Source organism: Fomitopsis serialis, assembly GCF_022376445.1.
Source record: "Fomitopsis serialis strain Sig1Antser10 chromosome Unknown B0H18scaffold_12, whole genome shotgun sequence".
Lineage (NCBI taxonomy): Eukaryota > Fungi > Basidiomycota > Agaricomycetes > Polyporales > Fomitopsidaceae > Fomitopsis > Fomitopsis serialis.
The window spans coordinates 109,907-135,702 of NW_025954972.1; the positions used below are offsets into that span (position 1 = coordinate 109,907).

The 25,796-nt window shown below is 56.6% G+C and overlaps 12 protein-coding genes and 1 non-coding gene across 13 annotated transcripts; 2 read left to right on the plus strand and 11 right to left on the minus strand.

Annotated features, from left to right (window-relative positions):
* Positions 1 to 121: 121 nt before the first annotated feature.
* B0H18DRAFT_68012 (uncharacterized protein) lies at positions 122 to 1,441 on the minus strand. The gene has a single exon (XM_048039132.1). The coding sequence runs from the start codon at positions 1,330 to 1,332 to the stop codon at positions 343 to 345; it is 990 nt and encodes a 329-aa protein (XP_047896870.1). The 5' UTR covers positions 1,333 to 1,441; the 3' UTR covers positions 122 to 342.
* A 162-nt stretch (positions 1,442 to 1,603) lies between these two features.
* Positions 1,604 to 2,559, minus strand: B0H18DRAFT_988246 (uncharacterized protein). The gene is made up of 2 exons (XM_048044895.1): positions 2,272 to 2,559; positions 1,604 to 2,217 (listed from the first exon to the last, which is right to left on the minus strand). Exons 1-2 carry the CDS (start codon positions 2,482 to 2,484, stop codon positions 1,663 to 1,665), a joined length of 768 nt encoding a protein of 255 aa, XP_047896871.1. The 5' UTR covers positions 2,485 to 2,559; the 3' UTR covers positions 1,604 to 1,662.
* Positions 2,560 to 3,871: 1,312 nt separating this feature from the next.
* B0H18DRAFT_68135 (uncharacterized protein) lies at positions 3,872 to 5,993 on the minus strand. Its single transcript, XM_048039136.1, has 4 exons — positions 5,953 to 5,993; positions 5,778 to 5,890; positions 4,761 to 5,722; positions 3,872 to 4,700 (listed from the first exon to the last, which is right to left on the minus strand). The coding sequence occupies exons 2-4, from the start codon at positions 5,858 to 5,860 to the stop codon at positions 4,216 to 4,218; spliced, it is 1,530 nt and encodes a 509-aa protein (XP_047896872.1). The 5' UTR covers positions 5,861 to 5,890; positions 5,953 to 5,993; the 3' UTR covers positions 3,872 to 4,215.
* A 638-nt stretch (positions 5,994 to 6,631) lies between these two features.
* On the plus strand, positions 6,632 to 7,156 carry B0H18DRAFT_871898 (uncharacterized protein; the record flags this gene model as incomplete). Its single annotated transcript, XM_048040192.1, has 2 exons — positions 6,632 to 6,797; positions 6,858 to 7,156. Coding segments are annotated over 2 exons (465 nt in total), but the record flags the coding sequence as incomplete, so codon positions are not given.
* Positions 7,157 to 7,421: 265 nt separating this feature from the next.
* On the minus strand, positions 7,422 to 9,195 carry B0H18DRAFT_68138 (uncharacterized protein). Its single transcript, XM_048039137.1, has 3 exons — positions 8,184 to 9,195; positions 7,644 to 8,124; positions 7,422 to 7,580 (listed from the first exon to the last, which is right to left on the minus strand). The coding sequence occupies exons 1-2, from the start codon at positions 9,067 to 9,069 to the stop codon at positions 7,670 to 7,672; spliced, it is 1,341 nt and encodes a 446-aa protein (XP_047896874.1). The 5' UTR covers positions 9,070 to 9,195; the 3' UTR covers positions 7,422 to 7,580; positions 7,644 to 7,669.
* Positions 9,196 to 9,998: 803 nt separating this feature from the next.
* B0H18DRAFT_1116079 (Conidiation protein 6-domain-containing protein) lies at positions 9,999 to 10,382 on the minus strand (the record flags this gene model as incomplete). Its single annotated transcript, XM_048033355.1, has 3 exons — positions 9,999 to 10,066; positions 10,125 to 10,287; positions 10,347 to 10,382. The coding sequence occupies 3 exons, from the start codon at positions 10,380 to 10,382 to the stop codon at positions 9,999 to 10,001; spliced, it is 267 nt and encodes an 88-aa protein (XP_047896875.1).
* Positions 10,383 to 10,629: 247 nt separating this feature from the next.
* B0H18DRAFT_1138954 (uncharacterized protein) lies at positions 10,630 to 12,064 on the minus strand (the record flags this gene model as incomplete). Its single annotated transcript, XM_048035617.1, has 4 exons — positions 10,630 to 11,147; positions 11,212 to 11,562; positions 11,623 to 11,936; positions 11,980 to 12,064. The coding sequence occupies 4 exons, from the start codon at positions 12,062 to 12,064 to the stop codon at positions 10,911 to 10,913; spliced, it is 987 nt and encodes a 328-aa protein (XP_047896876.1). The 3' UTR covers positions 10,630 to 10,910.
* A 568-nt stretch (positions 12,065 to 12,632) lies between these two features.
* On the plus strand, positions 12,633 to 12,704 carry B0H18DRAFT_t54. Its single transcript has one exon. It is a non-coding gene; the product is annotated as a tRNA-Glu (tRNA).
* Positions 12,705 to 12,740: 36 nt separating this feature from the next.
* On the minus strand, positions 12,741 to 14,067 carry B0H18DRAFT_988270 (uncharacterized protein). Its single transcript, XM_048044896.1, has 3 exons — positions 13,615 to 14,067; positions 13,239 to 13,558; positions 12,741 to 13,183 (listed from the first exon to the last, which is right to left on the minus strand). The coding sequence occupies exons 1-3, from the start codon at positions 13,756 to 13,758 to the stop codon at positions 12,967 to 12,969; spliced, it is 681 nt and encodes a 226-aa protein (XP_047896877.1). The 5' UTR covers positions 13,759 to 14,067; the 3' UTR covers positions 12,741 to 12,966.
* A 1,886-nt stretch (positions 14,068 to 15,953) lies between these two features.
* Positions 15,954 to 17,309, minus strand: B0H18DRAFT_68264 (uncharacterized protein). The gene is made up of 2 exons (XM_048039149.1): positions 17,150 to 17,309; positions 15,954 to 17,086 (listed from the first exon to the last, which is right to left on the minus strand). Exon 2 carries the CDS (start codon positions 16,981 to 16,983, stop codon positions 16,144 to 16,146), a length of 840 nt encoding a protein of 279 aa, XP_047896878.1. The 5' UTR covers positions 16,984 to 17,086; positions 17,150 to 17,309; the 3' UTR covers positions 15,954 to 16,143.
* A 199-nt stretch (positions 17,310 to 17,508) lies between these two features.
* B0H18DRAFT_68258 (uncharacterized protein) lies at positions 17,509 to 18,153 on the minus strand. Its single transcript, XM_048039148.1, has 2 exons — positions 18,006 to 18,153; positions 17,509 to 17,954 (listed from the first exon to the last, which is right to left on the minus strand). The coding sequence occupies exons 1-2, from the start codon at positions 18,029 to 18,031 to the stop codon at positions 17,633 to 17,635; spliced, it is 348 nt and encodes a 115-aa protein (XP_047896879.1). The 5' UTR covers positions 18,032 to 18,153; the 3' UTR covers positions 17,509 to 17,632.
* A 3,692-nt stretch (positions 18,154 to 21,845) lies between these two features.
* B0H18DRAFT_68287 (uncharacterized protein) lies at positions 21,846 to 22,929 on the minus strand. The gene is made up of 2 exons (XM_048039150.1): positions 22,147 to 22,929; positions 21,846 to 22,093 (listed from the first exon to the last, which is right to left on the minus strand). Exons 1-2 carry the CDS (start codon positions 22,689 to 22,691, stop codon positions 21,952 to 21,954), a joined length of 687 nt encoding a protein of 228 aa, XP_047896880.1. The 5' UTR covers positions 22,692 to 22,929; the 3' UTR covers positions 21,846 to 21,951.
* A 220-nt stretch (positions 22,930 to 23,149) lies between these two features.
* B0H18DRAFT_952512 (uncharacterized protein) lies at positions 23,150 to 23,891 on the minus strand (the record flags this gene model as incomplete). Its single annotated transcript, XM_048042112.1, has 4 exons — positions 23,150 to 23,254; positions 23,389 to 23,518; positions 23,620 to 23,754; positions 23,863 to 23,891. The coding sequence occupies 4 exons, from the start codon at positions 23,889 to 23,891 to the stop codon at positions 23,150 to 23,152; spliced, it is 399 nt and encodes a 132-aa protein (XP_047896881.1).
* Between the last annotated feature and the right edge of the window lie 1,905 nt (positions 23,892 to 25,796).

A 25,796-nucleotide genomic window follows, 5' to 3' on the forward strand; every position in this document is an offset into this window, starting at 1 on the left:
CCGTTACGTCTTCGGCGGCCAACTCCTGGCAACGCAAACTCCACAGTCTTCAGGCTGTCGAAGAACGGCCGGTTCAAGACCGTATGCAGGTCCTTCAATTCTGATTTTCCGAGGAGGTTCGCGAGCTCTTCCTGAGAGATCTGTAGTCTAGCATTGAGCGGTAGTCTGGGCCCAGTTTAATTTGTTCCACTTGGTAGCTTCGGATCGTGGAGAAGAGCTTGTGTAGCTCGCCGACCATGGCCTTCAACGCCTCACGTATGTTGCCTGCCGTCATCCCAGCCGTTGAGCACTCGAGGTAGCGCAAGCTCGTGTTGTCCGCGAGATTTCCATGGTAAACATGGCCTATGGATGCACACATGATGTCGGCCGTTGAATCGTGTGAACAGAAATGCGAGGCCACTTACCCACCGCGTAATGAGTTACTTCACAAAACTGAGTCAGGGACGGCCCTGCTGCCTTGAGAAGTCGGTCGATTGCTTCGGTAGTAACTTCGACAGAGTGATCGTTGGGCCACCAGACCTTGAGATCACGTAGAGACCTGCAAATAGCAGAGGACACGAACCAGTCAACTACCGTCTCAAATGTCTGCATACCGTTTTTCATGTCAACGTCGAGACGGAGGAGGCGGAGATCCGACTGCAACGCCACACTTGGCCGTGAGTCGATGGCATCGGCATCCTGCAGTAGATGAAGGCTGCCGTTGCTCAACGTCAACTCTTCCAGCGATGCGAACGCGCCCACGATCCACCGCAGCTGAGCGAAGTTGTTCAGCCGGAAGTTGCGCAGACTGAGCGACGTAAGAGCCCTGAACTGTGACAGCGCCAGGAAGAACTTCTTGAACGTCGGGTGTGCGGAGGGAGGCAGGTCCCCGCGAATCTCCAGGGCCCGCAGCTGAGGCATGGCGCGGCCAAAGACGAGGGGCAGTGCGTGCACGAAGCGGGTGTTCGGGCGGGTGTTTCCCTGCAAGCGTAGGTTCGCGATCTCCTTGTCCGAGGCGACCAACTTGTGCGTCGTCGCAAGCAATCGCTTGACACGCGCAGAATGGAGCGACTGCTTCACCAGCAAGTCGAAGCTCTTGCGCGTGCGGAGCTCGATCGAGAGGTAGAGGTTGTACGTGGCACGAGGATGCCACGTCGTGCAGACTACCGCCGCACGGCAAAGCATGGGGTTGTCCATCCGGTCGATGACCTCCTCGAAGACTTCCATCGGGATGCGATCCGACAGAGCCTGCGATAGGGATCCCTGCATAACGTATGTTAGAGTATTGAGTTGTCCTCGGACTCGGGCCCGCGAGACTCGACCTGGGACTCCATCCCCGCTTCCGTGCTGCATGTCGAGTAAGATGAGAACTGCAGCGCGATTGTCTCGATACAAGATATGATAGATGGGCCGAGTGCATCGAGTAAGGTGGATCGTAGTACTTACACAAAGCGTAAGTAGTACAGCAGTAAGCACTACTTGGTACAATTTGAACCGCCAACCTATCTGAGTTTCAAATTCACCATCACTGCTATCATTGGCTGCTGACGGCGGCCAATTTGATGCAGCCGCATGATCGCGACCTACACAAGTAGAAGAGTCAAGCTTGGAAGTCAGTTCGAACTTTTAGGCTCAGACCAATAATTCTCGAATGACGCTGAATGATAGACATAGTGGTGGGCTCTAGTAAACGAATGGTACTAGCCGGTACGGTACGGTCCTCGCCCACTCGTCCCAACCTTTGCCAAAGTGCTTCCTCAGCCAGGCATCCTCTTGGCCGCATCTCAAAACGATACACAGCCAGATGTACGTCTGGACACCGACAAACACACACGCCGCCGCCATTCCTGTCGGCCGCTCCAGCAGGCCGGCCTCCCGCGCCCAAGAGCCCGCACAACAGCTCCATAGCGCGATGCCGACGGACTGAATGCACCACCCCGTGTAGCTCGGGTGACGCACGATCGAATACGGCCCTCGCGTGCACAACTGGTGCCCCTCCTTTACCGTCACCTGAAACGTGAAGAACCGGTCCAACGCCCGAAAACACGCCACGCGGATTCCAGCGCCGACTACGGTCAGCACGTACCCCGCAAGGACGACGGGCGTAGGCTGAATCCGTGCGGCTGCGCCGATGCCGGCAGGGAGCAGCTTTTGGAGGACAGCGGTGCTAAGCTCGCTCGGATACTCGCGCGCGAGGAGCACGGCGGCAGTGCATCCGGCGCTCGCCCATGTCATGTACTGTCAGTACTGTCAGACAATTTCGTAAACCGCAGACCACCACGCCGACCTTACCTTAGTAGCACTTCCCATCTGTCCCACAACCTTGCCGCTGACTTGAAAGATTCGCTCCATAGGCTTCGCCTCTCGCACAATCTCGTTGTCCTTCGACGGGGGGGTGGGCGCGGTGCTCGAGCGGTGGGTCATGTACGCCGCTACGCCCATGAGAGCAAGATGGAATGGCGTTTGCGCAAACATATTCGCCGCGTACGCTTCGAGTGCCTTCATGAGCAGATGTGTGCGATGCAACAAGAGTTGTTGTACGAGGAACGACTGGCCTGTGGATGATCGGCGAAAACTGCTGTGAGTAGGTCGAAAACTCGCGTTCTTATACCGAGCTCACCCACTTACGTGACCTGACAGCCTACTACGTATGGAGCTGCGATTTTCACATCCTCTGACACTGTGGAGCGCGGAAATGCAAAGACTTATCCATTTTGCCAACGCTCTGTCTGCCGGTAGCATGCTTCCTTCCATTGAATCCACTCCGAGTCGACGCACTACTAATGGGCGCCCTGAAAGGGTCCTACCAAGTAGTAGCGGTGTTTGTTCCAAGAAGCCCCGTCTAGAAGTGCCGTTGGTCGAATCCATTGCTTCAGAGTTGGGATTAGTGTCTGCCAGTGGCTTCTCGCCAGCGGCATCCGACCTACGAGCGCTGTATGTGTATGATCAATGTATGATCCCAGCCTCGCTCGGTACGAGGCTGAGCCTTCATCAAACAACTTGACCAAATCGCCGCTGTCTTGGAAAACGGTTGTATTGGATCATTCAATTCCATTCGAGATAACAAGGAGTTACCGCAACTCCTCTAGACAGGCAGTAAGTCAATGTATATTTTCCTTTGTCATCGAATCTCACACTGCTTGGAGAAACCGTCGTACCGTTAAGATGATCCCGACTCAATCGAGCCAATATAACCCTAATCGAACCGCTGACCCAGGCGAGTCCGCCGTGTCTTGAATGTAGGTCGGAGAGGGAATGTAAATTTCAAATCTGTCATTTCCTTGCACTTAGACTCGGACTGGCCGCGATCAGGAACTTTGGCCATCGTTGAGTCTAGCGGATGGTCCCGCATTCTCGGTAAGATTCTGGTTACCATCCATCCGGAGTCGCAACGCTCGCCGTGTCTTGGGGTTGGAAATGAGCTGCCCCTGATCACAATTAGGTTAGACTGAACGGCCACAGTGACTGGACACAACGACAGCGGAAGGCTCTTATTGAGCGCCTGATGCGCGCTCGCATGAGACACGACGAAGTCAAGAAACTCCTGAGACCATCGACGCGAAAGTAGAGCGTGATGCTCTTTCAGGATGGAGTTAGATGCTTGGGAGGGGGAGGACGCCCAACGCAATGAAGCGGACGAACCAGACTCGTTCCGGTAATATTCCCGGTCGGGTGACCGACTCGGAGGAAGAGGATCGCGCCCAAGGCAGTCCTCCGAATCGCGTGGACTCACTCGGCGAGTCGGTTGTTGACCGTGTCTCAAAAGATGCTAGCGTGGCGGGAGGAGGTTGGCAAGAAATAGCTTTAACTATCATGACCCAAGACGTGATGCACTCTATCTGCGCATGCCCCCGTCGCCATTCGGCGGGTAAGGGGTACTGTTATGCTCCGCATGTAGATTACGGAGGGTAAACACGGAGAATCAGAACAAAATAAAATAAAATGGGCTGATCAACATTCAGAAATACAGACGAGATGGCACCCCACCTCGAGTTCGTTAAGGCTTTGACGAGAACTGGGGCCGCAACGCATGTCGTACCGAGAGCCTCATGGAAATGGTTGGCAATGTTCCATCAGGTCTAACTCGGCCGGTCAACGCGCTCGAACGCACTACATACATTGATCGGTGCCGGTGAGCGCCAGCACTTGAGTGCTTCGCCATTCAACGCTATATCGGCGCTCGTAGACAGGAAGTAGTCCTTCCTACAGTGCGCTCGGTGGCCGAGTGGACTGAGTTTATACTAGATCCTCTACTATGTCAGATGGATCACAAAAAAGGGTGGTGTGCAGCGTCAGGACACCGCATGCTTCCCATGGCCGAAGAATACCCCGAACAACTGGGGCCAGCTCCCGAATGCTGCGACGCGCTCTGCTCACAGCCTCTTCACCTCGTTGGCTGTACGCGGGCAACACGAACTCCACCGCCTGCAGCCCGTCGAAGAATGGCTGACTCATGACGGCATGTAGATCCTGCAACTCGAGTCGTTCGAGGAGGGGACCAAGCTCGCCGTGAGGGACAGGAAGTCCGACATTGACCGGTAGCCTGGGGCCCAGCTTGATGTGCTCGACCTGGTGGCTTCGGATCGTGGAGAAAACGTTGTGAAGCTCGCCGACCATGGCCTTCAACGCGGCTAGCATGTCGCCTCCCTGCATTCCAGACGTTCCGCATTCGAGGTAGCGCAGATTCCTATTGTGCATAAGGTTCCCGTGCGAGACGCGGCCTGTAATGTGGGTGATCGTCAGCAATGAGATTGCTGAAACGCGACAGAAAACCTGTTTACCAATCGCGTAGTCGGAGACTTCGCAGAACCGCCTCAGAGACGAACCCGCTGCTCTGAGGAGCCCGTCAACCGACCTGGCGGTCACTTCGACGGAGTCGCTTAGGCTGGCATTCGCCGGCCACCACACCTTCAACTCGTGGAGAGAGACGCATGTCGCCGAGTATGCGAGCCAGTCCGCCATGCTCTCAAACCTCTCAATCACGTTGGCCACATCAACTTCTAGTCGCCGCAACAGCATGGGCCCCAGTTGTGGGATAATGACACCTGCCTGAGCCAGAGAAGCTGGATGACGAAGGGAACAGTTATACAGGGTGAGTTCTTTCAGCCCGGTAAAGGAAGAGACAATCCATCGTAGTTGGGCGACACTGCTCAGCGTCAGATTGCGCAGAGAGAGCGATTTTAGAGTCTTGAGTTGAGTCAGTGCGACGAAGAAGGTCGGGGGCGTGGCAGGCAGCAGATCTGTCCGCATCTCTAGTGTCCGCAATCCAGAGAGTGCACGGCCGAAGACAAGAGGCAACGCATGCACGAAATCTCTCCGGGTCTTCCCTTGTCGGCGGAGGTTCACATACTCGTTGTCAGAGGCGAAGAGCTCGCGCGTGGTCGAGAGCCATCGCTTAACGCGGGGAGAGGTGAGTAGCTGCTTTACCAGCAAGTCAAAGGATGCACGGGTGTTGATGTGGATCGAGAAGTAGATATTCCGCGCTGCGCGAGGATACCACGCAGCACAGACCAATGCAGCGCAGGCCAGCGCGCCGGAGCTGTCCATCCAATTGATGGTTTCCTCGTAGACCTCAAGTGGGATGCGATTGGGTACTGCCTGCGACAGGACGAGGCTCTGGCTGTCGCCAGGTCTAGGGGATGGTCCCGCATTGGGCGCGGTGTCCTGGTCAACATGGTCTGAGTCGGTGTCCGACCGGGAGTCACTGGCACAACTTTCGCTGCGTTGTGTAGGAGATGATGACCTGATCAGCGTTTAGCAAATCAGCACTTCGTCCCATCTTAGCCAACATATCCGACCTTAAGGTTTTCATACGAAAATAAGTGAAGCCGTAGTGGGTATGTTGTACTGGGTCAACAGAGGTCAACAGCCTCCTCGCCATCGGCTCCGATGATCTTCCCACGAACCGGATCTGAACCCATCTGAATTAGTCGTTCGCCGCAATTGAGGAGCTTAAACAGTAATAGAACGTACTAGAGGAGTTGGTCAGAATCAAGGAATATGACCAGTCCGAGGCTACTGTCCTTCAGATAGGCTCAGAGCTGCAGTGCCTACAGGTAGATCTCAGCAAGCTCGTACTCGACTAGTACTTGGTATGTTTTATCGACCAAGGGGTGATCTCATATTTGATCCCGCTGTTATATTGGCGCTCCTAGACAATCCTAGACCCAACAGTAAGTACACTGCCTGATGCATTTGCATTTGACAGACCGGCGCCCACACGGGGCAGCCCGGCGACCCTTGTTGGACTAAACCTTCACGTAGTCGGGATCGCGTCGGGCTGTTCCTTCGTTCAACCCGCAGTCAAGCCCCATTCCCATCCACCTATCTACTGCGGTACGTGACGGTTTGATTGTCTTGCCCTACTCCCGTAGACATTGAAGATCGCCTTCCATCAAAGGTTTCAAGTGTGCGACTGAGCCAACGACCGCAATGCTGCGCCGTCTGTCGCGTCTGCTATCGGGACCGCCAGCCTATGCTTGGATTGTCCTGGCCATAAGTGTCGCGTTCAACGCTATCACGTTGTCAAACCTCGCAAGGCAGCGCGTCGAGGAACGGAAGAACTACGGTATGTGGGACAGTGTGGTCGTTCAATACCGCAACTGAAACACCACGGTACTGCCTTTATTCTACAGGTTCTACTGGAGATCATGACTATCCGAGGGAACTTCCCGTGTCGCTGGACCTGGTTGCAATGACGTTTGAGAACTCGGACCATTACAAGATCACGGGCGATATCAATACGTGGACGGAGTGGCAGACCCTCACGCACATGTTTCCTCAGGGCCACCCGAGCGTTCGTCTCGGCCTCGAAGGTAGTGGCCGCTCTACCATCTCTGCGCGACATTGGTCAATTGATACGTCGTTGCTCTATGTAGGACGGGAATTCAACGTGTCGATGTTCACGCAGCTGCAGTGCATCGACACCCTCCGTCAAGCTCTGATTTACGGGCCAAACGCACACAGCGGTCAATGTCTGAACTACCTCCGCCAGGCCGTCCTCTGCTCCTCCGATATCACCATCGATGCTATGGACGCCAAGGACGAAAAGGGCAACCTCATTGGGACAGACGGTGTAGGGTCAACGCACGTCTGCAGAGACTGGTCGCGTGTTTACGAGTACGTGGACGAGAACCAGAAGGGCCCGCTCTGGGATTTGTCTACCCCTACGGTGTAGACAGTTCTTGACGTGTAGTCGACTTCTCTTCGACCGTAGCTCGTCTTGTTCCGCGGCCTTTGACATACAGGTGAAATGTATCGAGTATTATCATCACCACCATATTTTCGGTTAGGCTCAGTGCTATCGGGACAGTCGTTTTGGAGGAGGATGAAATGAGAACGCGATACGTACTACCCAAATGACCAAATGATGTGTGCTCACATTCGTGATGTATGATATAATGTCAGCACACGGTGTATTGGGGATAGTCGGCACAACCGCCGCCAGCGCATGTGTGATATCGCCCAGAGCGAGTCAACGAGTATTGTATGGCCTCAGTAGGTGTCTTGTGCCGTCGACACTTACCCTGCTGAGGCCGGCACTTCAGATTTCTCTCCTTCGCCGTTTACATAGGTATCCGTGAAGAATCCATCAAGAATCACTGGATGAGAAGAGGGGAAGTGCAGTGAGAAACACGCCTGCACACGCGGAAGAACTCGCTCACATCGCTTTGTCCGAGGAATGTCCCAGTCAACGCCTGACGGAGAGGTTAACTACATTGCGGTCACACCACGGCATGAGCAAGGCACGGAACATAGCGAGGAGCTCTTGACGGGCGTCTTCTATGTGGGCCTCGCTCACAGGATGCAGTACCGGATTGTTTGCTATTATCAGCATCTCCACGTCCTTCAATCGTTCGAAGTAGGATCGGCGCATGACGTCGTGCAGGCCCATCAGGTCCAGGTTCTCCAGGACGTTTCGGAGACTGTCGAGTCGAAGCGCGTCGTTGGTAATGATGAATTGGAACTGGAACAACATGGATATGTGCTCCAGCTGACGGCTTCGGACTGTGGCAAGGATACTAGTCAAGTTATCCAATAGCCCAGACCAGCTCTCAGTAGATTTGTTGTCCTCGACGAGGACCAGCCCAAAATCTATGCTCCCTAAGCTGGTGTTATGCACGAGATTTGCATGCTGCTCGCTATCTAGGGCAGACACGGATGTCAGACTGCAACCCAGCGATGAGGAGTAGATCTTGACCTACCCGTATATACGACCAAGTCGGCGTCTTCGAGATATCGAGTCAGAGATGGTCCGGCTGCTCTGAGGATACTGTTGACGTATCCAAGAACCGTCGACCGTGTGGGTCTCTCACCCCAGCAGACTGTCAGGTCATCAAGCGAGGTGCAAGCGCCCAACCTCACGAGCCAGTCGACAACTGCGCCCGGCAAACGAACATCGTCCTCGTCCATGTCGATCTGGAGGCGACGAAGCCGGATATCGCAACCAGGCTCGAAATCACTAGGTCTTGTATCGTCCCAACATGGCGGTATGCCAAAGAAGATGTCGCGGTACAAGTGGAGGTCTGTGAGTTGCGGGAACGAAGAGATGATCCATAGAATCCGCGAGACGCTGTTCAGCGTCGCGATGCGCAGGCTGAGTGACTTGATAGTCTTGAATTGGGACAGGGCGAGGCAGAACTTCGGGAGCATGTGAGGATGCACACCCCCCTCAACGTGTAAGGATCGCAAGCCCGACATCATGCGGCCGAAGACAAGAGGCACGGCGTGGAGGAAGGGACCGGTCTTCAGCCTCCATCCTAGTTCGTGGTCGGTCAAGTTCAGATCTACCGCTCCCAGCTTGCGGGTGGTCGCGAGCCAGCTCCTGACGCGCGGGTACGCGTGCGCTAGCTTCGCAAGTGACATGAACTGCGTGCGATCGCGTAGCCAGACTGTGGAAAAGAGGTTGTGCATAGCGCGGGGGTACCATGCCGCGCACACCAGTGCCGCGCCGAGGAGCGCGGGCCGGTCCATGAAATCGATGGTCTCTTCGAAGAGTTCCAGCGGGATGCGGGCAGAGAGAGTTGGCTGCAGGGGTGTTCGTAGTCCTAGTGGGGAATCGCCCCGTACCTCATCCCGCGTGTATGCCATTTCCTCGACAGGAGGATGGACCTACGCAGACGCATCAGCGGGGGTTGCTCTGGAACAAGAGCGGATACCGACGTTGGACATAGTTGTCGACATCCTCCAGAGAGTTACAGGTCCGAACGCTGTATGTAGATCAGATCAGTAGGTTCGGGACAAGCCGCCTCCTCCGTGTGATATTTCATGCTCCGCAAACGCTGATGTGGCTGAGGGACTTGCGTCGAACCTAAGTACTTGCGTAGACAGGTTGAAGAATAGATGGCATTAAGGTGGTTCGGCCGGAGTCAGCGCTGCAACCTGAGGGACCTCGCTGGTTTGGAGTTTCCCAAGACTACATTAGCCCGTCAGCACTCTGATTTAAAGATTCACCGAAAATCAGTATATGCTGCTCATGTCAAGAGCAAGCTCACCAGGTCACCTGAATCCCTCAACCTCTCAGGCGTCGCTCCGCTCAAACATATTATATGCGCGGATTGCGAGGATATATAGTTCAATCGTTCGGTAGCCGTCGCTACGACGAGCGAGACCAATGGCCTGCACATGAGCAATTTTCAAGTTCGTGGTGGAAGATTGAATCCAATGGTGGTCGAGGTTCAGTCCGAGTCGTTGTTCTGTGAATCTGTCGGATCCAAGTCGGATCGCTCGAAAGGGATGATGTTTGCACTTGTTGCGGTTGTGGCTATGACGGACCGACTCGGAGGAGCCGCAGCTTCGAAGCTCGACGGAACTTACCAGGAACTTACGCAGGTTCTGTACTGAACCTTTGAACAAGTGCTGTGCGAGTTTCCATATTGATTCTGATGCGCTGAGTCTTTTTACATACAGCGAAACCGCGGTCCAGTCGAGGCGATACAAATACAAATTACGCGACCTACTAGTAGTACCCCAGTATCTTCCCAGGACGACTACGGATGGCGAGTTTGTGGATCGCAGATTTAGAAAGCGTGTTTGTCCTCGAGCACATCCCGAGCATGCTCCTTCGCCTCCTCGCTGACATTCGGGTCTGGGGATCGTGAGACGTGAGTCTACACGCATATAGCGGCTCGTACGGCACTGCTCACTCTTCAATGTAGCCTTGAAACCGGCGTTGACGCGTGTCTCGTCCTTACCCTCCTGGTAACTCTGACGAGTTTCCTGGGTCTCGGGAGCCTCGTCGAGCTCGCCGATGACTTGACGGGAGTGCTCCTTAGCGTCGTCAGAGACGTTAGGGTTATTGACGGCAGCCTAATGTGCGTGGTTGTTCATCAGGGCGCACTCGACACTACAAGCGTGAGACTGCGAACCTTGTGACCTCCGATGACACGAGTTGGGAGAGACATGGTGTGCGGTGGTGTGGAAGGGTACGAGCGGTTGTTCGTAAGTTACGTTGGGCGAAGCGGGCAAGTTGTGTCGAGGCAGTGTAGCCCGCATCGTCGACCATCTTATACTCGGCCGCTGGACAGGACATGGACGGGCGGACACGTCATGACTTCACCCATGACGCGGACGAGAGGCTTTGAGTCGTGACGACGCGTTGATTGCTTCCCCCTACGTCACCCGCCGTGCACCGCTGGAAATGGAAGGTCACCTACTATATTCGGTCTGATGCGGACGCGATCGGCGGGCGACTGTGGCTGCGGTGCGTGGCTGCACGCAAACATACCATCTTCGAATTCTCACCTTCCAGCTCTGCGAAGTCTCTCAGAATTCAAGTGTCTTTACAGAGTCTTCGAATTCGAAATACTATTCAATGGAGGGACGACTTGTCTGCTCGTGCCAGGACTGGTCTGAGCTTACGGTGGTGTCGTCTCTGCCCGCGCTCGATGCCAACCCCGCGTCCTCTATGCACCCAGCTCCTTCGCTCTCCATCATCCATAATACCTCTTGGCGAACAGCCCAAACGTCTCAGGTACGATTTCGGGATAGAGCTCCCGTGCATCGAGTGCACCGAGCCTCTTCGCATTCGCGAGCGAGTTCTCGCCCAGAAAGTGGATGCTGATCATGTACTCCGAGTACGTGCACACTTGGCCCGTGTACGGTTCACCTGATGCGATGTATTGCGCCTTTTTCTCAGCGATGCGCTGGAGTAGCGTCTCCTCGTCGAGCTACGGGAAAGGCTCGTGAGCCCCAGCGCACCCGACGACCAAGGCTAAACAAATGAATGCTCACCAAGACACGTCTCGCCCGGATGGCCTCGGCCTCCCCGCTCGCCGATTCTGCAATCTCGCGTGATTGTCTCAACGTGAGTTCGTCTTGCCATATAATGATATACTGGTTCGCTGCCCGCGCATCCCGCACAATCCGTGCGACGTAGGGCCCGATACGGTCGACATCCATAAGAAGCACCGGTTTGTCGTCTTCCGCGTAGTATTCATCCGCGCCTGGACCGATCGGCGAAGGGACCTTGGACGACGTAGGTACCAAGTACTGCATCCACCACCCGATGTCGATGAAGGTGTAGGTAGAGAGGCCACTAGATGTAGCGCAGAGCTCTCTGAGGTACTCTCTGATCTCGAGTTTCTGACCAGAAACATAGGATTGGCTGACAAGCTACGGCGGTTTAGGGCGGTTCGGACGCACCATATCGTTCAGCGCTCGAACACCTTTGGCTCCGGGCGTCCCAAAGTCGCACGGAATGACCCTCTTCACACCAGCCTCTACCGCTGTCTTCAAGATCGGCTTCTGCGATGCAGCCGCTTGGGCTGACACCGTGCTCAGAAGCACGTCCACGCCGTCCAGGTACCCAGACAGTTTTGAAGGCGGGTCGGTGGCGTAGTCGCCGATGCGGATCTCGACGCCTTGCGAACGAAGTATGTCCACTTCCGGTTTGGATGCTGAGGCTGGGCGCGTCAGCGTAGCGATATTGTACGTAGGGCAGATACGATCCCAGTCAGCTGGTGAGTTACGCAAATCCCGAGGGCGGACGTACATATTGACCGGATCTGAGCAGACCGTCAATGACGCTTCGTCCAGTGCGCCCAGTTGCGCCGAGAACGAGGACGAGGGTTTTCTTGTCGGCCATATTAGTCTGACTGTAGAGCACTCACCAACGATGCACCGGTATGTCTGTGAGCATCTACTACGTATTTCGGATTCGTTTTATATTCTGAAGTACGACGACAGACCCGAGAGTCTCGGAGCGCTAAACATGCGAGTATACTCCGAGTCGGGGTTACTCAGCTCAATGTTGAGCGATGTCGCAGCTTGGTCGCAGCTGCTGAATCACTCAGTTGAGGGTGATGATGCAGATGACTAGTTGACCCATTAAGATAAGGGTCGGGGAATATAGGTGCCGGAGGATGTCTTTTGCAACATGACGCTGGACTTCGCTGTGGGGACTTGCATCCTTCAAGCTGGCACTGGCTCAGAGTGGTTGGCTGCCGCGCCAATTGGTTCTTATTTAATGACCTTGTACCCTCAGGGCGTAAGGCGAATCATTCTGATCCTGTTCAGTTCTGATACTTATGTTGTCATGCAGGAAAACATGACGGGCGCGGAGACAAATGAACACATGGTCTGACCACACTCTTCCTCGGGCCTATGGGGCATCATTGAGCATCATGATACAGTCGTATGAACTAGTTATGTTATCCGATATGGTGTAGTGGCTAACATTATCGCCTCTCACGCGATAGCCCGGGGTTCGATTCCCCGTGTCGGAATACCTTTTTGCTACCGTTCTCGTTGCGAACTTCAATCGACAACCATGCATGTATGTATGTGGAGTTTTGCACGCGAGTCGCCGACAACTGCCATACATGTTTGAAGCAGATCACCCTCAATGGTCCCAAACCGCGTTCTGCGTCATCTCTCTGGCCAGGAACTCATCCACGCGGACCTTCGCACCGTCTCTCCAGGTTTCGAAGGTGAGCGCCCAGCAGCTCCAATCCCACCCTTTCCCCGCGTCCGACCTACCGTACTCGCCTACCACTTCCTTTGCGTCGCGCTTCGTGGATTTGTTACCACGCCCCGCCATCGCCGTATACCATCGCAGGCATAACCAAGGCGGCGAGGCACCGCGCTGGACGCGTCGTTGGCCGCAGTGGCTATCCACTCCATCCTGCGGAGCTCGAGACCGCCTTGCGTGCGAGGTGTGAAGCAGTATTTGAGGAGAAGGCACAGCGCGTTCGTCATGACGTGTCTATCCAATGGCTCATTAGTCGTTCACTGTTGGAAGGTCGGTATTTGGTGCTTACGTTCGCTGCGCGCGAGGGAGGACAACCACGTGCCCGCTCTCCCCGACGAAGTCTGGGGCGGACGTAGCGCGCAGGCCTATGATGCCTGCAATCCGACCGCCACATGGCCTGCCCTCGACATACGGACGGCTCAGGTCGAGGATCGCGAACACGTACTGGTCGGACCGCCGACGCCAGGACTCTTCCGCGCGAGTGAGAAGGTCCGTCAGCGTCGCTGGAAAGACTCGACTTTCGTAGCGATATATCGATGTCTGATCTGGGTCATCTTTGAGGAGTGCAGAGCCCTGGCGTGGATGCTTGGCTGCGCGTCGTAACTCGGAGTGAGTACTTCCAGCAGCGTGCGGCGACAGAGTTAACGTACTATGAATGGTTCCAGTCGAACGCCCGAACCTTCCAGAGGTTTGACAGGCCAGCAGAAGTTCAGGCCGTACTCCTCGAGAGGCGTATCTATATGTAAGTCTCCAACGGGAAGGGCAAGAATGTCTGCGCCCTCGGCAGTGTTCAGATAGTTCGCTTCCATTCCCACAAATTGGTCACGACGCTATCTCTGGGGAGTCAGTGCACCTTCCTCAGCCATACAGAAACAGGGAAGCGGCGCACTCTGACAGATCGTGGTGTTGCGCTGCAAGGCAGAACTAGGTACAATCACTGCCAATCACATATATATCAGCGCCTGCACCAGGCTTGCAAGGTCCGTACCATCCAGTCGTTCAACCATCCAAGTACCGTCGACTTGGCTCGCGTCTGAAATTGATCGGAAGATAACTATCGAAGCCCCATCTGGCCCAAAGCGATTCTGATGATTCTTAGTAGTCAAAGGCCGTCCTTGGGGACGAGGCTTAAGTCCCTCAGGAATGCATTCAAGTTCAAAGTACGCGAGCCCATGTAGTCGGTGTCGCCGAACAGGAGGAAACCTGAGGAAGACCGCGGCCTGTCAGGTTGCGACATCCCGAGTTGGATGCAAGACCGTGTCGCGACGCCGTACGCATGATGTTGACTAATTACTCGGTGTGTGGCGTGAGCAAGGCCACGATGGGGATCCGCGCAGAGACAGAGACTCAAGCACAGGACGATACCGAGGAGCGGCCAAGTGCGAAGACACCACTTGCATACCTGTCACTGCCAAGTCTGCACGCTGGCATGACTAGAAGAGGCACGTAAGCCAGGGTGCATCGGCCAGTCTGCAAAACTGCTTGCCTTCCTCGTGCACGTACGCAGAGTTGCTAAGTCAGGACGCAGATATCCAGTGCAGGCGTCGTGAATAGGTGGACAATGCACGATTCCCATTCGAGCCTAGTAGGCCCATGATGTCTTTCAAATGCACATTTTTGTCCTGTCTAGAAAAGATAATATGAGTAAGACGTGCTCTCAGGCTGTTACCGTTCCCGGTTTGCGCGAATCCCTCTAAGCATGTGGTGAGAACACTACAAGCGATCTATCTAGTGTCCAAATAAGGTTCATACCAATCTACCTTCGCATTTCATTCATCACCTAGACGACGACCGCAATTGAAGTTAGCTTCTCTGCCCAGATTAGTGTGTCCGAAGCAAGCACCTGTAATCGTCAAGGCCTGTCAGTGTGATGAAACCGAACAACGGAGCCTGATGTAATCCACAAGCTCAGCTCTCGCGCCGAGTCGCTCCGAGTCGCAGTGACCATCAAGTCACAAAATCTCCTCGTTCCGAACTGACACTCCGGACCTGCGCACGAGCGGCGCGAGTGTCCTTACAGCCGCTGCGAAACGCGGATCGGGGGAGTGGAAGACGAGCATGGATATGCCTTCGGAGTTCGTGGCAGGCCAAACGATCTGTGTCGCACCCCACAGTCCAACGTTAACATAGAAGGCGCATCATGGTACTACGAACCACTGACACTGGTATGGCCGCAGTGAAATACGCCAGCCGGTGAGCGTACGAGCCTATTCCACATGCATGTGAGATTTTGTTCATGCAATTTATGCCCGTAGGTTCCACTTACCAAGGACACTCGGGGAGGCGAGGCGGCGGCCGTACGCCACCATACGGTGGGCGTGGAGAATCGAGGCCATCCAAGAAAGATGCAACCACAGGAAGCACGACCGAATATGTGGCGTCGAATTATGCTGAGTTTACGTTAAACTTAGTCACAACCATACCAGCGTAAATTACGTCGAAGAACGCTGATATTACTTTGACTTATCGACAACATAATCAGTGTTCGATTACTCTGCAGGTTCTTTGATTGTACTCTGAGAAATTGGCCAACATACTATCATCATCATTTTATAATAAAACTACCGTAATGTGTGTCACGTAACGCTGAACCTATCCTGAAACTATCTTGACGAGCTTTCAGCGTATTACGATTGTTCAAACTTGATACTTTCGGTGTAGAATATGTGACGTACGTGACACTCATGTCACAGCGTAGCCACAGAGTATGACCGGTCGACCTACCCTGTCTTTATGGTGTCAGCATTCCATCAAAATATTGCGGTATAACCTACGGTGTTCCTACGCTGTCGCGTAACCGTAATGTGTCATCACAGAGTCGACCCATGTGTCCTCGACGTCGAGCACTATTTGATGAGGCAGGAACCGAGTTTGCCTTCGGTTCCGACTCCCTGACTGACATGGGTTACCTCGGCTGCGAATGCACGAAGCATTGCAATGGATCCGAGACGCTAGCAGAACGGTGGCACTCACCATTGCATTGAACTTCCTTGAGCTGAACCATGTCCACGCCCTGCACGGGCACCGTAATCTTCTGCGACAAGCCGCCGCTAGGGCAGCGTTGCAGACTCGCACGACGTCCTGGACCTGAGCCTTGAGCAGCCTCCTCGACAGCGCTCATGCCGTTCTCGGCGGCCGCAGCGAGCGGGCCGATCGGGACGACCAACGAAGAGCTGAGCTGGGGCACGTTGACGTCAAAATTCGTGTACAGGTTCTTGCCGCAGTGAGGGCTGTGTGCGCTCTCCGCAGTCGACGTCGGCGGCGCAGACTGCGGCGCGATCCGCTTGACCCTCGGGTTGCCGACCTCCTTGAGCGAGATGCTCAAGGGCGACGCGTCGGAGGCCGTTGCGCCCGCGTGGCTGCTGCATCTGGGGCGTAGTCTCGCTCTCGGCCTCCGCGTTCGCGTCGGCATTGAACATCTCGACGTCCTTATCAACACGATGGGGGTGATGGTGGTGGCCGTTGTTGTCCATCGTGCTCGGGCTGTTCTCCACGGAGCTGCTGGGCGTGCCGATGAAGGGCGGCGTCGACGTGGCCGTCTGGCCGATGGAGCCGTTGGCCTCGGCGCCGTCGCTCCGGGAGCTCGACGAGCTTGTGCTGCTGATAGGAGGGTTGTCGCCGACGTTGCAGCATTTCTTAGACTCTGGACTGCTGCTCCGGGACGCCTTGATCGCTGCTATGGTCTCCTCGGCCGTGTACATGCGGCGGGCGATCGCGGTGAAGGAGCGGAGGACACTGTCGGTCTCCCAGTCTGAGGAGCTTTCGGACTTGGGCACTGGGACAAACGAGAGGCCGAGCTCGTAGGCGGGGAGTGGGGCGACGAGATACTGGTAAAAGGGGTGCCCAACGGGCGTATAATGGTCAGTGATGGGTGCCATTGTCGTGGACAGTGAGCAACGAGTACTTGGCGGAGGCGGGAAAGGGGCACTCATTTCAGCTCCAGCCTCTCCGCCTTCATCTCCGCGAGGTGAAATCTCGACAGAGAGACGGCTGCGGCGAGGGGAGTAATGGACGAGAAGAAAGGGTGGTCCCATGCCAGACGCTCGTACGATCGACTTGTGGGTTGCGCTCGGTCAAGCACCGGGACCACCCTCGCACGCTCGGCCAGTCCCGAGCTCTGCCATGATAGAGGGAAGTCTGCAGCATCGTTTCAGCAGGCAGGCGATACCGCTCTAGATGTCGTGGATCTGATAAACATACGGGACGGCGTCACCCCACTTACTCGGATCGCAGGCGCAGGCGGCGCACGTGCTAGAGCTGCCAAGCTCAAGGGGCTGACTGTCTGCCCTCCCGTGGCGTCCCGGGTCGCGTACCAGCCTGAAGTCAATTTGCCCGTGGGGAGGGACTTGTAGTAGCGCGTGAATCTCGGTGATGAGCGCAGACTGCGCGCTGGTCGGTAGGTGCGGTTCCAAACTGCGGAAGTGGACGTCAGCATCACCTCTCCACCGGTACACACCAGGAAAGGGGACGTACAATGATCTCGATGTCATCCTGGTGGCAGATAGAGCCCGAGTCGGTGCACTTGGAGACGTCGGAGTTACTGGGGTACGACGCGCCGACGGTGTACATGCCCACATACGCGGTACCGCCGCTCGACGCCCAGCTGCGCGTGAACGTCTACGTCGAGGCGGGCATCCTGCGTGCTGTCGGCGGACGTCGTCGAGGGGACATACATCGAGTGCTTCAGCAGGCGGCTGCCACTGACAGAGCGAACGTGCCGTCAACACCATCGTCGTAGTACGAGGCGGTCTTGGACTGCGACGGGAAAGCGGCAGTGAGATCGAGAGGGCTGATGATGAAGTCGCCGTCGCAGACTGGGTGGATAGGCTCGGATTGGCCAGCTGCAGGGACAACACCGCAAGCGTTGTTCGGGAGGGAGCCTTGTGCGTTTAGGATACGGTCGAGCGAGAGGGGTCCGGGCACGACGTGTCCGAAGCGCGTGAGCTGCGCACCCATTGAAGTCCTGAAGCGAGCTCTGCATGGTGATATACAGAAAGCCACAGTCCTACAGGCCATTGAGCACGGGCAAACTCGTCGCTATGAACAGATAACATACCCTTGGATCCCATTGCAAGATGGCATACTCAAAAAGATTGGGGTGCAGCGAGCAGCGCCCTGATCATGTTTGCCGTGCCAACGGTCTGCGTTACCGTACTTGACAGTGAACCAGACGACACCAGACGTGTCGGCGGCGCCCTTCACCGTGCCGAGTGGCGTCAAAACTCGGGTGGACGACGACGTCGACAGAGACGTCGAGCAGAGGAGCTTTTGAAGTCAAGGTGGGGAGTGTTCACAACGCGCCCTCCGGGATTGACAAGGACTTGGGATCAGCAATGCTCGTGCGAGACGCATCGACGGAAATCGCTGCCGCCTGGAAGGAGAGGAGAGGAGCGGCGAGTGCTAGGAAGGCGACGATGAGCGATTGAGGACGAGGGGTGGAGATGCCTAGGACGAAGGGGGCTCATGAAGAGGATGCATCGAACAGTAGGCCTTTGAAGCGAGAAGTCTAAGGCCGCACCCAAAGCTACGAGTCCAACGGCAAGGAATGAAGGGGGAGGGACGGGGGAGGAGGAGAAGGTAAGGGACGGTGAGCTGACACATTCATGGGTGTTTGTCGCGCGGTAGCGCGCCGTGCTTCGTCTGAACGCCTCCTTTGTTCCCAATATGGCAACTCCCCAACGCTCAACGCTCAGCGCTCGCTCACGCTTCCGTCACGGTCCCCGGGCTCAAGCTGCAGAACGAGAGACCTTCTACGTACGCCCGCCATTACCCACCGCTAGGCACTCCCGGCGACAAAACGCGCATTCGTTAATCAAGGTCGGCCGGCCAGTCCACCCGCTGACGCCGACGAACGCTGCCCAAATCCGCACAGGAGCGGAAGCACGGATGCCTAGCGTAAAAGCAGGTTTCACCGTCTTAAGATTGCCCCAGTAGATATGATGTACATAATTCTCCAGCCCGAGCAGACATACTGTGTAGTCATCAGATGCTCACTATGTTAGACTAAATTGCAACCATTTGGCGTCGAGTGGTTCAACTACCCAGGGAGACTGCGCGCATCGGGCGCGCAGACCGGCGATATTCGTTCACCATAAACATCGAAGACTCTTCGTCATACGAAGCTATGCACCTCCGACGTCCGCCGATTGAACTGGCATAAACTGCACACGAGGGGGGCACCTCTTTGACCGGTGGCTGATGCGACGTAGACGAGTACGACACTACGTAGATGGGTAGCAGGGAATTGTCGGCGGTGACCCCGCGCCGGCAGGCTTTGCAAGTCCTTGTTTCCGGCGGCGAGCATACCATACGCCGCGTACGCGGACGGCGATCGTCGTTCGCTTGATCTATCCAGCTAACATGTGCAGGTGGCGTGACTTGGATGGGTGCGACGCGACAGACGAGGACGACGCGACGTAGATGAGTAGCGGGAACTTGTCGGCGGAGGCCCCACGCCGGGAGGCTGCGGTACGCCGCGATCGGCTATCCAGCTAACATGCCAATGTAAGTATCGGCGGCGCAACAACTGAGCCGATGTCACGTATGTGCTGCGGCATGTGCGTGGCCCATCTCCGGAACGCACGTTCCGAAGATGGGCATCGTACGGGCAGCAGCTCACGGCGATCTCAGAAACTCGCACAGCAGCCCGGGGGATTGCTCCGTAAGGTCGTCAGTTTGAATCGTCGACCCTGGGCCGGCACGCTTTACGAGCCCATGTTGTGATGGTGATGTTGGCAACGTCAACGTCACCATCCAACATGGGCTCGTAAAGCGTGTGTCCTTCGTGTTGCAGGCAGCGCCGGGGAGCATGCACGTGTTGTGTATGCGATCGTCGTCGGCTCGTGGATGCGATCGACCTCTGCCCGGGCTTAGAATCGTCAACGAGTCGTGCATAGCGTCTTCGACAACTTCGGAATGCAAGCTGGACGCCAGCGAGGGAAAAGAAAGCCGGATGCCAGTGAGTCAGCAACAGGTGCATAGGGGTTGAGGACGCCGGAACATCGGTGATTGAACTTCCATGCGGCCGATCGCTCGCGCTCAGCGGTATCGCCAGCTGCGACTAGGGGTGTCTGGTGTGACATTAATTGTCAGTTCATGTACCCACGGGCAACTCGCAATTAGACACACTGAGGGTACAACCGGGGCCCGGTATGGCAGGTTCGTCGGCCTGAGCACGCAGTGGCATGTGTGCAGGATGAAGGCGGTGGATGAACCGCCTATAAGACGAGGTTTTGGGTCTGTAGCGAAGGCGTGAAGAATGTGATTTCGGCGGGTTCGTCGGCCTGTGTATGCAGTGGCACCTGTGCAGAATGAACGCGAAGGATGTACCGCCTAAAAGACGAGGTTTTGGGTCTGTAGCGAAGGCGTGAGGGATACGGGCTCGGCAGCGAGAGTACATGGTGGCGTGTGGCGGTGCACATGAGTCGTGTTGGGCGGAAACAGTGGGTGGGTGGGAGCTCTTTGGCCGGGACTTGGGCTTACAGCTCTCGAAACACACCGTATTTATACAACTCTGGGACTGGAGCCACTCCGAGCCCGAACGGTACGATGTAAGCCCAGTCAGTAAGACTACAAAGTAAGGATACAAAAGAAGTACGTAGCTGTGGCAGCGGCAATGTGGCACCCCGACGCCACTTCGAGTGCAACAATGGATGCATAGGGATGCATGAGTCGAGATGAACCGAATGACGAAATAATCGAGGGACAAACGAGATGGATGTAGAGAACTAAAGGGGTGGCCTTGTGTTCGGTGCCGGTAGTGGCGCCTGCCTTCGACGAGGCCCACTCGCACTTCTGCTCGCGCTCAGGCGTCACCGCGGTAGCGTGGCGAGCTTGTGACGAGCGAGAAGGTCGATCTCGTATGGCACGGCTTGAGCGCGAGCGCGGTCTACAGATGTCACGGATTGTCGCCTTCGTAGGAGGAGGAGGACGTGCGTACGGTGGCTTGCCGGTGACCGGTGTGCCTGAGGTTAAGGTTGGCGGCGCATACGCCCCGATATTCAATGTTCCGGGCGATGGTGGCAATGAGGGGCACTATAGAGGTGGCAGTAGGACCTGCAGAAGTCCCTGCATAACTGCAGAGGCCACATAGACAGTCGGGGCGCGATCACGTTATGCGCTTCTCGGCAGTCAGCAAGGTCAGTCTAACCAGCCGCAAGAGCCTGTAGATGGCCCGGCCCTCGCCGCGGATGCAGTCAACCATAAAGCGGAAGGATACACAGCGTAGGTCGAAGGTATTAGGTATCCGTTTGAGTACGGGTCTGAGTTTGAGTAAGACGAGAGCGGTAGGGTGCCCTGTGAAGTACGAGGGGATATGCAGACGTCGGATAAGCCGGCGGCGGACTGTATATATGTCCACAGGGGAGATCGACCTGGCCGGGAGCGTAGGCGATTGCGGTCGCTTCAAGATCGAGTGCCCGAATGTACCAGGGGCTTGCATAGCAGACAGCCGGGGGCGAACTGGGCACACTGAGCACCTACCGCGAGGTCGCAGGGCTGATCGTCGCTCTTCGGATTCATGGTGCACCGGCGCTGGACGCAACAGAGAGCCCCGTGTCCGAGGAGGACGAGGGGGAGGATGAGGAGGAGGACGAGGGGGGATACATTTAGAGCTGCGCAGACGCTGCGGCCATCGCACTGTGCGTCGCAATGTGCACGACATTTTCCTGGTCCGTCGCAGACAGGGCCTGAATCGTGACTCCGTCGTCCAAGGCCTGGGGCTCCAGTTGGTCAAGCGTCGTGCGGAAGCCGAGGTCTTCGTAGACTCTCTCTTGCTGGAAACGGACCTCATCGTCCATGTTCCGAGATCGAACCAAGGGTTGATTGCTCTGTATACTCCCAGGTTCTGAAACGTCCTTCGTAGTCCCTGCGACAAACTCCGTGTACCCTAGTATTGAGAGGTCTCGTTCGGTTCCCGGTAGGGTGCATGTAGGCGCCATGTTCGCACAGCCCGAAGCTTGCCGCCGCCGCAGTGCGTAGTACAGGTGCAGAACTTATTCGGTCTATTGCCCTTGCAAGATGGCATGCTTATTTGCGACTATCGAATACACAGGTCGTTTGCTACGAGGGCTGATTCGGGAATAGGAATGTGTAGTCTTTTGTCGGACACTGATTCCGAGTCGCTGAAGCGGGCGTATACACAACCTGGGTGGCCTGCTTTAGACATGCAATCAGCAAGAAAGCAGTGCGTTACATACCGTGAGGCTAGGGATTGTCTTGCCGGCAACGTCTGGCTGTGCGTCTTCGAGGTAGCGGCGGGCAGCACAGGCGTCGACTTGAAGGGGGCGCTCTCCGCAGTCGACGCCGGCGGCGCAGACTGCGGCGCGATCCGCTTGACCCTCGGGTTGCCGACCTCCTTGAGCGAGATGCTCAAGGGCGACGCGTCGGAGGCCGTTGCGCCCGCGTGGCTGCTGCATCTGGGGCGTAGTCTCGCTCTCGGCCTCCGCGTTCGCGTCGGCATTGAACATCTCGACGTCCTTATCAACACGATGGGGGTGATGGTGGTGGCCGTTGTTGTCCATCGTGCTCGGGCTGTTCCCCACGGAGCTGCTGGGCATGCCGATGAAGGGTGGCGACCGTCTGGCTGATGGAGCTGTTGGCCTCGGCGCCATCGCCCCGGGAGCTCGACGACCTCGTGCTGCTGATAGGAGGGTTGTCGCCGACGTTGCAGCGTTTTTTTGGACTCTGGACTGCCGCTCTGGGGCGTCTTGATCGCTGCCGAGGTCTCCTTGGCGGTGTACATGCGGCGGGCGATTGCGGTGAAGGAGCGGAGGATACTGTCAGTCTACCAGTCGGAGGGTCTTTCATACTTGGGCACTGGGACAGATGAGGGGCTGAGCTCGTAGACGGGAAGCGCGGCGACGAGATACTAGAAGAAGGGGTGCCTAACGGGCGTATAATGGCCGGCGATGGGTACCATTGTCGTTGACAGTGAGCAACGAGTACTTGGCGGAGGCAGGAAAGGGGCACTCATTTCAGCTCCAGCCTCTCCGCCTTCATCTCCGCGGGGTGAAGTCTCGACACAGAGACGGCTGCGGCGAGGGGAATGGTGGACGAGAGGAAAGGGTGGACTCGTGCAAGACGCTCGTACGACCGAATTGTGGGCTGCGCTCGGTCGAACGCCGGGACCACACTCGCACGCTCGGTCAGCCCCGAACTCTGCGATGAGAAAGCGAAGTCTTGTTTACTTGCAGCATCGTTTCAGGCAGGCGATACCGCTCTAGATGTCGAGGGGCTGACTGTCAGCCCTTCCGTCGCGTCCCACGTCGCGTACCAGCCTGAAGTCGCGTTGCCCGTGCTGAGGAACTGGTAGTAGTGTATGAATCTCGGCGATTAGCGCAGACTGCGCGCTGGTCCGACGGGCTGGGTGCGGTTCCAAACTGCGGAAGTGGACGTCAGCATCACCTCTCTACCGGTACACACCAGGAAAGGGGACGTACAATGATCTCGATGTCGTCCTGGTGGCAGATAGAGCCCGAGTCGGTGCACTTGGAGACGTCGGAGTTACTGGGGTATGACGCGCCGACGGTGTACATGCCCACATACGCGGTACCGCCGCTCGACGCCCAGCTGCGCGCGAACGTCTACGTCGGGCGGGCATCCTGCGTGCTGTCGGCGGACGTCGTCGAGGAGACATACGTCGAGTGCTTCAGCAGGCGGCTGCCACTGACAGAGCGAACGTGCCGTCAACACCATCGTCGTAGTACGAGGCGGTCTTGGACTGCGACGGGAAGGTGGCGGTGAGATCGAGAGGGCTGGTGATGAGGTCGCCGTCGCAGACCGCGTGGGTAGCTCGGATTGGCCAGCTGCAGGGACAACACTGCAAGTTGGTCGAGAGGGAGCTTTATGCATTCAGGATACCGTCGAGCGAGAGGGTCCGGGCACGACGTGTCCGAAGCGCGTGAGCTGCGCACCCATTGAAGTCCTGAAGCGAGTTCTGCATGGTGATATACAGAAAGCCACAGTCCTAGAGGCTATTGAGCACGGGCAAACTCGTCGCTATGAACATATAACATACCCTTGGATCCGGTTGCAAAATGGGATACTCAAAGAGATGACATAAATCGGGTGCAGCGAGCAGCGCCCTGAGCATGTTTGCCGTACCAACGGGAGTCCGCGTTCCCGTACTTGACAGTGAACCAGACGACACCAGACGTGTCAGCGGCGGCCTCCGTGCCGAGTGGCGTCAAAACTCGGGTGGACGACGACGTCGACAGAGACGTCAAGCAGAGGAGCTTTTGAAGTCAAGGCGGGGAGTGTTCACACCACTACGCGCCCTCCGGGATTGACAAGGACTTGAGATTAGCAATGCTCGTGCGAGACGCATCGACGGACACCGCTGCCGCCTGGAAGGAGAGGAGAGGAGCGGCGAGTGCTAGGAGTCCTACTAGTAGGAGGGCGACCATGAGCGATTGAGGACGATGCTTGGAACGTTCTGAACACCTCCTTTGTTCCCAATATGGCAACTCTCCAGCGCTCAGCGCTCAGCGCTCGCTCATGCTTCCGTCACGGTCCCCGGGCTCCAGCTGCAGACTGACGAATACACGCGCAGGCCGAAGAGCGAGTAGGCGGGCAAGCAGACCAGCGATACGGCCAAATCAGCAGAGGGTCCTTGTACCGAGATACACGACAAGCTCACATCTCGACGTTCCGCACTGGTCGGATGATTCGCCATACCGACGCAGGCGGGTTACTCGCGACAGGACTCGCTCGAGAGTGCGCAGCGGGTGTTGTCCACGTTCAGGGATAAATGGACACGCAGCGCGCCGCCGGTGGATGGAACGGACTATAAATGTCCACGGAATGACGAGGTAAGCAATACAGCATGATGCGAGACGGTGTCACGTACCTGACGGCTAGCTCACCAGGACCCTCTACCCGCTGCGCTTCTGCACGCACGCGATTTCCAAGGACGGCAATGGGATGCCCTGCCAGTGGGCAGCCGTACAGACCGACGCGCATCTCGCGGAGATGAAGTGCGGCGCGAAACCAACGGCGCCCGCTCGGTCCACTGACGCGCTCCCGGAGGTCGTCGGCTGCCAGACAAGGAACCGCTTCGTCGCGCACTGAATTCAATACGACGACCGGCTGCTCTGGTAGCCAGCGGCATCGTCTACTGGTCGGAACACCGACGGCGCTGCGCAGGGCTTGTTGGGTACGCTCTGCCCTGTGCACGTCTGTCAAACGTAGGTAGTCCTGTTGAGCTCGACGTGAAGTTGAGGTTCCTGCGGTGACTGACTTTCAGACCATGACGGCGAACTCCATCGACTCACCTTAGTCCATGCCTATGACCGTTGCACAGGTCGTGACGGAGGCGAGCAACGCTCCAGCCAGGTCAAGGAGTAAGCGTGTCAGTCATAAGCAATCCCGCACCTTAGTCGGGACGCGGCTACAATACGAGGACTCGTGAGCACTACGGATGAACTACGCGAATCAAGGTTGCGACTTACCGTTTTCGAGTCGGCGGCTTGCTCCGTATCCGACGCGAATCCCGTCACAGGAAAGGGAGGTGCAGGTCGTATCTGGACGCTGGACTCGGAGGGATGGTGTAATGAGGAAGAAGAGGGATGCTGAGATGGGCGGCGCTGGCTCTCAATATCGCGTCCTAGTGCCCGTAGCGCCGAGTGAGCAGAGACGCGGGAGAGAGAGCGCGAGGCGAGCACACCATGCAGGAGGATGTACTAAGCTGCATTACCCACAGTTGACAACTTGACTCAACGTGCTTACTTTGCCAAAGACACACGATGTGGCGCGAAATATAGTTGATATAATCGACATTACTCTATCTGACTGCGTGTCCAGCGTGTGCCCGCACGCTGCGAGTTGGTGGATGCGCCCGCCAAAGTCG

Excerpts from the sequence above, each read along its gene's own strand:
- B0H18DRAFT_68135 (XM_048039136.1), bottom strand. The coding sequence starts at position 5,860 with ATGGCGAGGAGGCTGTTGACCTCTGTTGACCCAGTACAACATACCCAC. Across the intron at positions 5,723-5,777 it reads TTTCGTATGAAAACCTTAAG|GTCATCATCTCCTACACAAC; the intron begins GTCGGATATGTT and ends AACGCTGATCAG. Across the intron at positions 4,701-4,760 it reads AGTCTCCGACTACGCGATTG|GCCGCGTCTCGCACGGGAAC; the intron begins GTAAACAGGTTT and ends CCCACATTACAG.
- B0H18DRAFT_988246 (XM_048044895.1), bottom strand. The coding sequence starts at position 2,484 with ATGAAGGCACTCGAAGCGTACGCGGCGAATATGTTTGCGCAAACGCCA. Across the intron at positions 2,218-2,271 it reads AGATGGGAAGTGCTACTAAG|TACATGACATGGGCGAGCGC; the intron begins GTAAGGTCGGCG and ends CAGTACTGACAG.
- B0H18DRAFT_68012 (XM_048039132.1), bottom strand. The coding sequence starts at position 1,332 with ATGCAGCACGGAAGCGGGGATGGAGTCCCAGGTCGAGTCTCGCGGGCC.
- B0H18DRAFT_988270 (XM_048044896.1), bottom strand. The coding sequence starts at position 13,758 with ATGGAAGCGAACTATCTGAACACTGCCGAGGGCGCAGACATTCTTGCC. Across the intron at positions 13,559-13,614 it reads TGGAAGGTTCGGGCGTTCGA|TCCGAGTTACGACGCGCAGC; the intron begins CTGGAACCATTC and ends GGAAGTACTCAC. Across the intron at positions 13,184-13,238 it reads CTCCCTCGCGCGCAGCGAAC|ACACGTCATGACGAACGCGC; the intron begins GTAAGCACCAAA and ends GCCATTGGATAG.
- B0H18DRAFT_68138 (XM_048039137.1), bottom strand. The coding sequence starts at position 9,069 with ATGGCATACACGCGGGATGAGGTACGGGGCGATTCCCCACTAGGACTA. Across the intron at positions 8,125-8,183 it reads CGACTTGGTCGTATATACGG|ATAGCGAGCAGCATGCAAAT; the intron begins GTAGGTCAAGAT and ends TGTCTGCCCTAG.
- B0H18DRAFT_68264 (XM_048039149.1), bottom strand. The coding sequence starts at position 16,983 with ATGGGACCACCCTTTCTTCTCGTCCATTACTCCCCTCGCCGCAGCCGT.
- B0H18DRAFT_68258 (XM_048039148.1), bottom strand. The coding sequence starts at position 18,031 with ATGCCATCTTGCAATGGGATCCAAGG. Across the intron at positions 17,955-18,005 it reads TCTTGCAATGGGATCCAAGG|GACTGTGGCTTTCTGTATAT; the intron begins GTATGTTATCTG and ends AATGGCCTGTAG.
- B0H18DRAFT_68287 (XM_048039150.1), bottom strand. The coding sequence starts at position 22,691 with ATGTACACCGCCAAGGAGACCTCGGCAGCGATCAAGACGCCCCAGAGC. Across the intron at positions 22,094-22,146 it reads AGACAATCCCTAGCCTCACG|GTTGTGTATACGCCCGCTTC; the intron begins GTATGTAACGCA and ends CAGGCCACCCAG.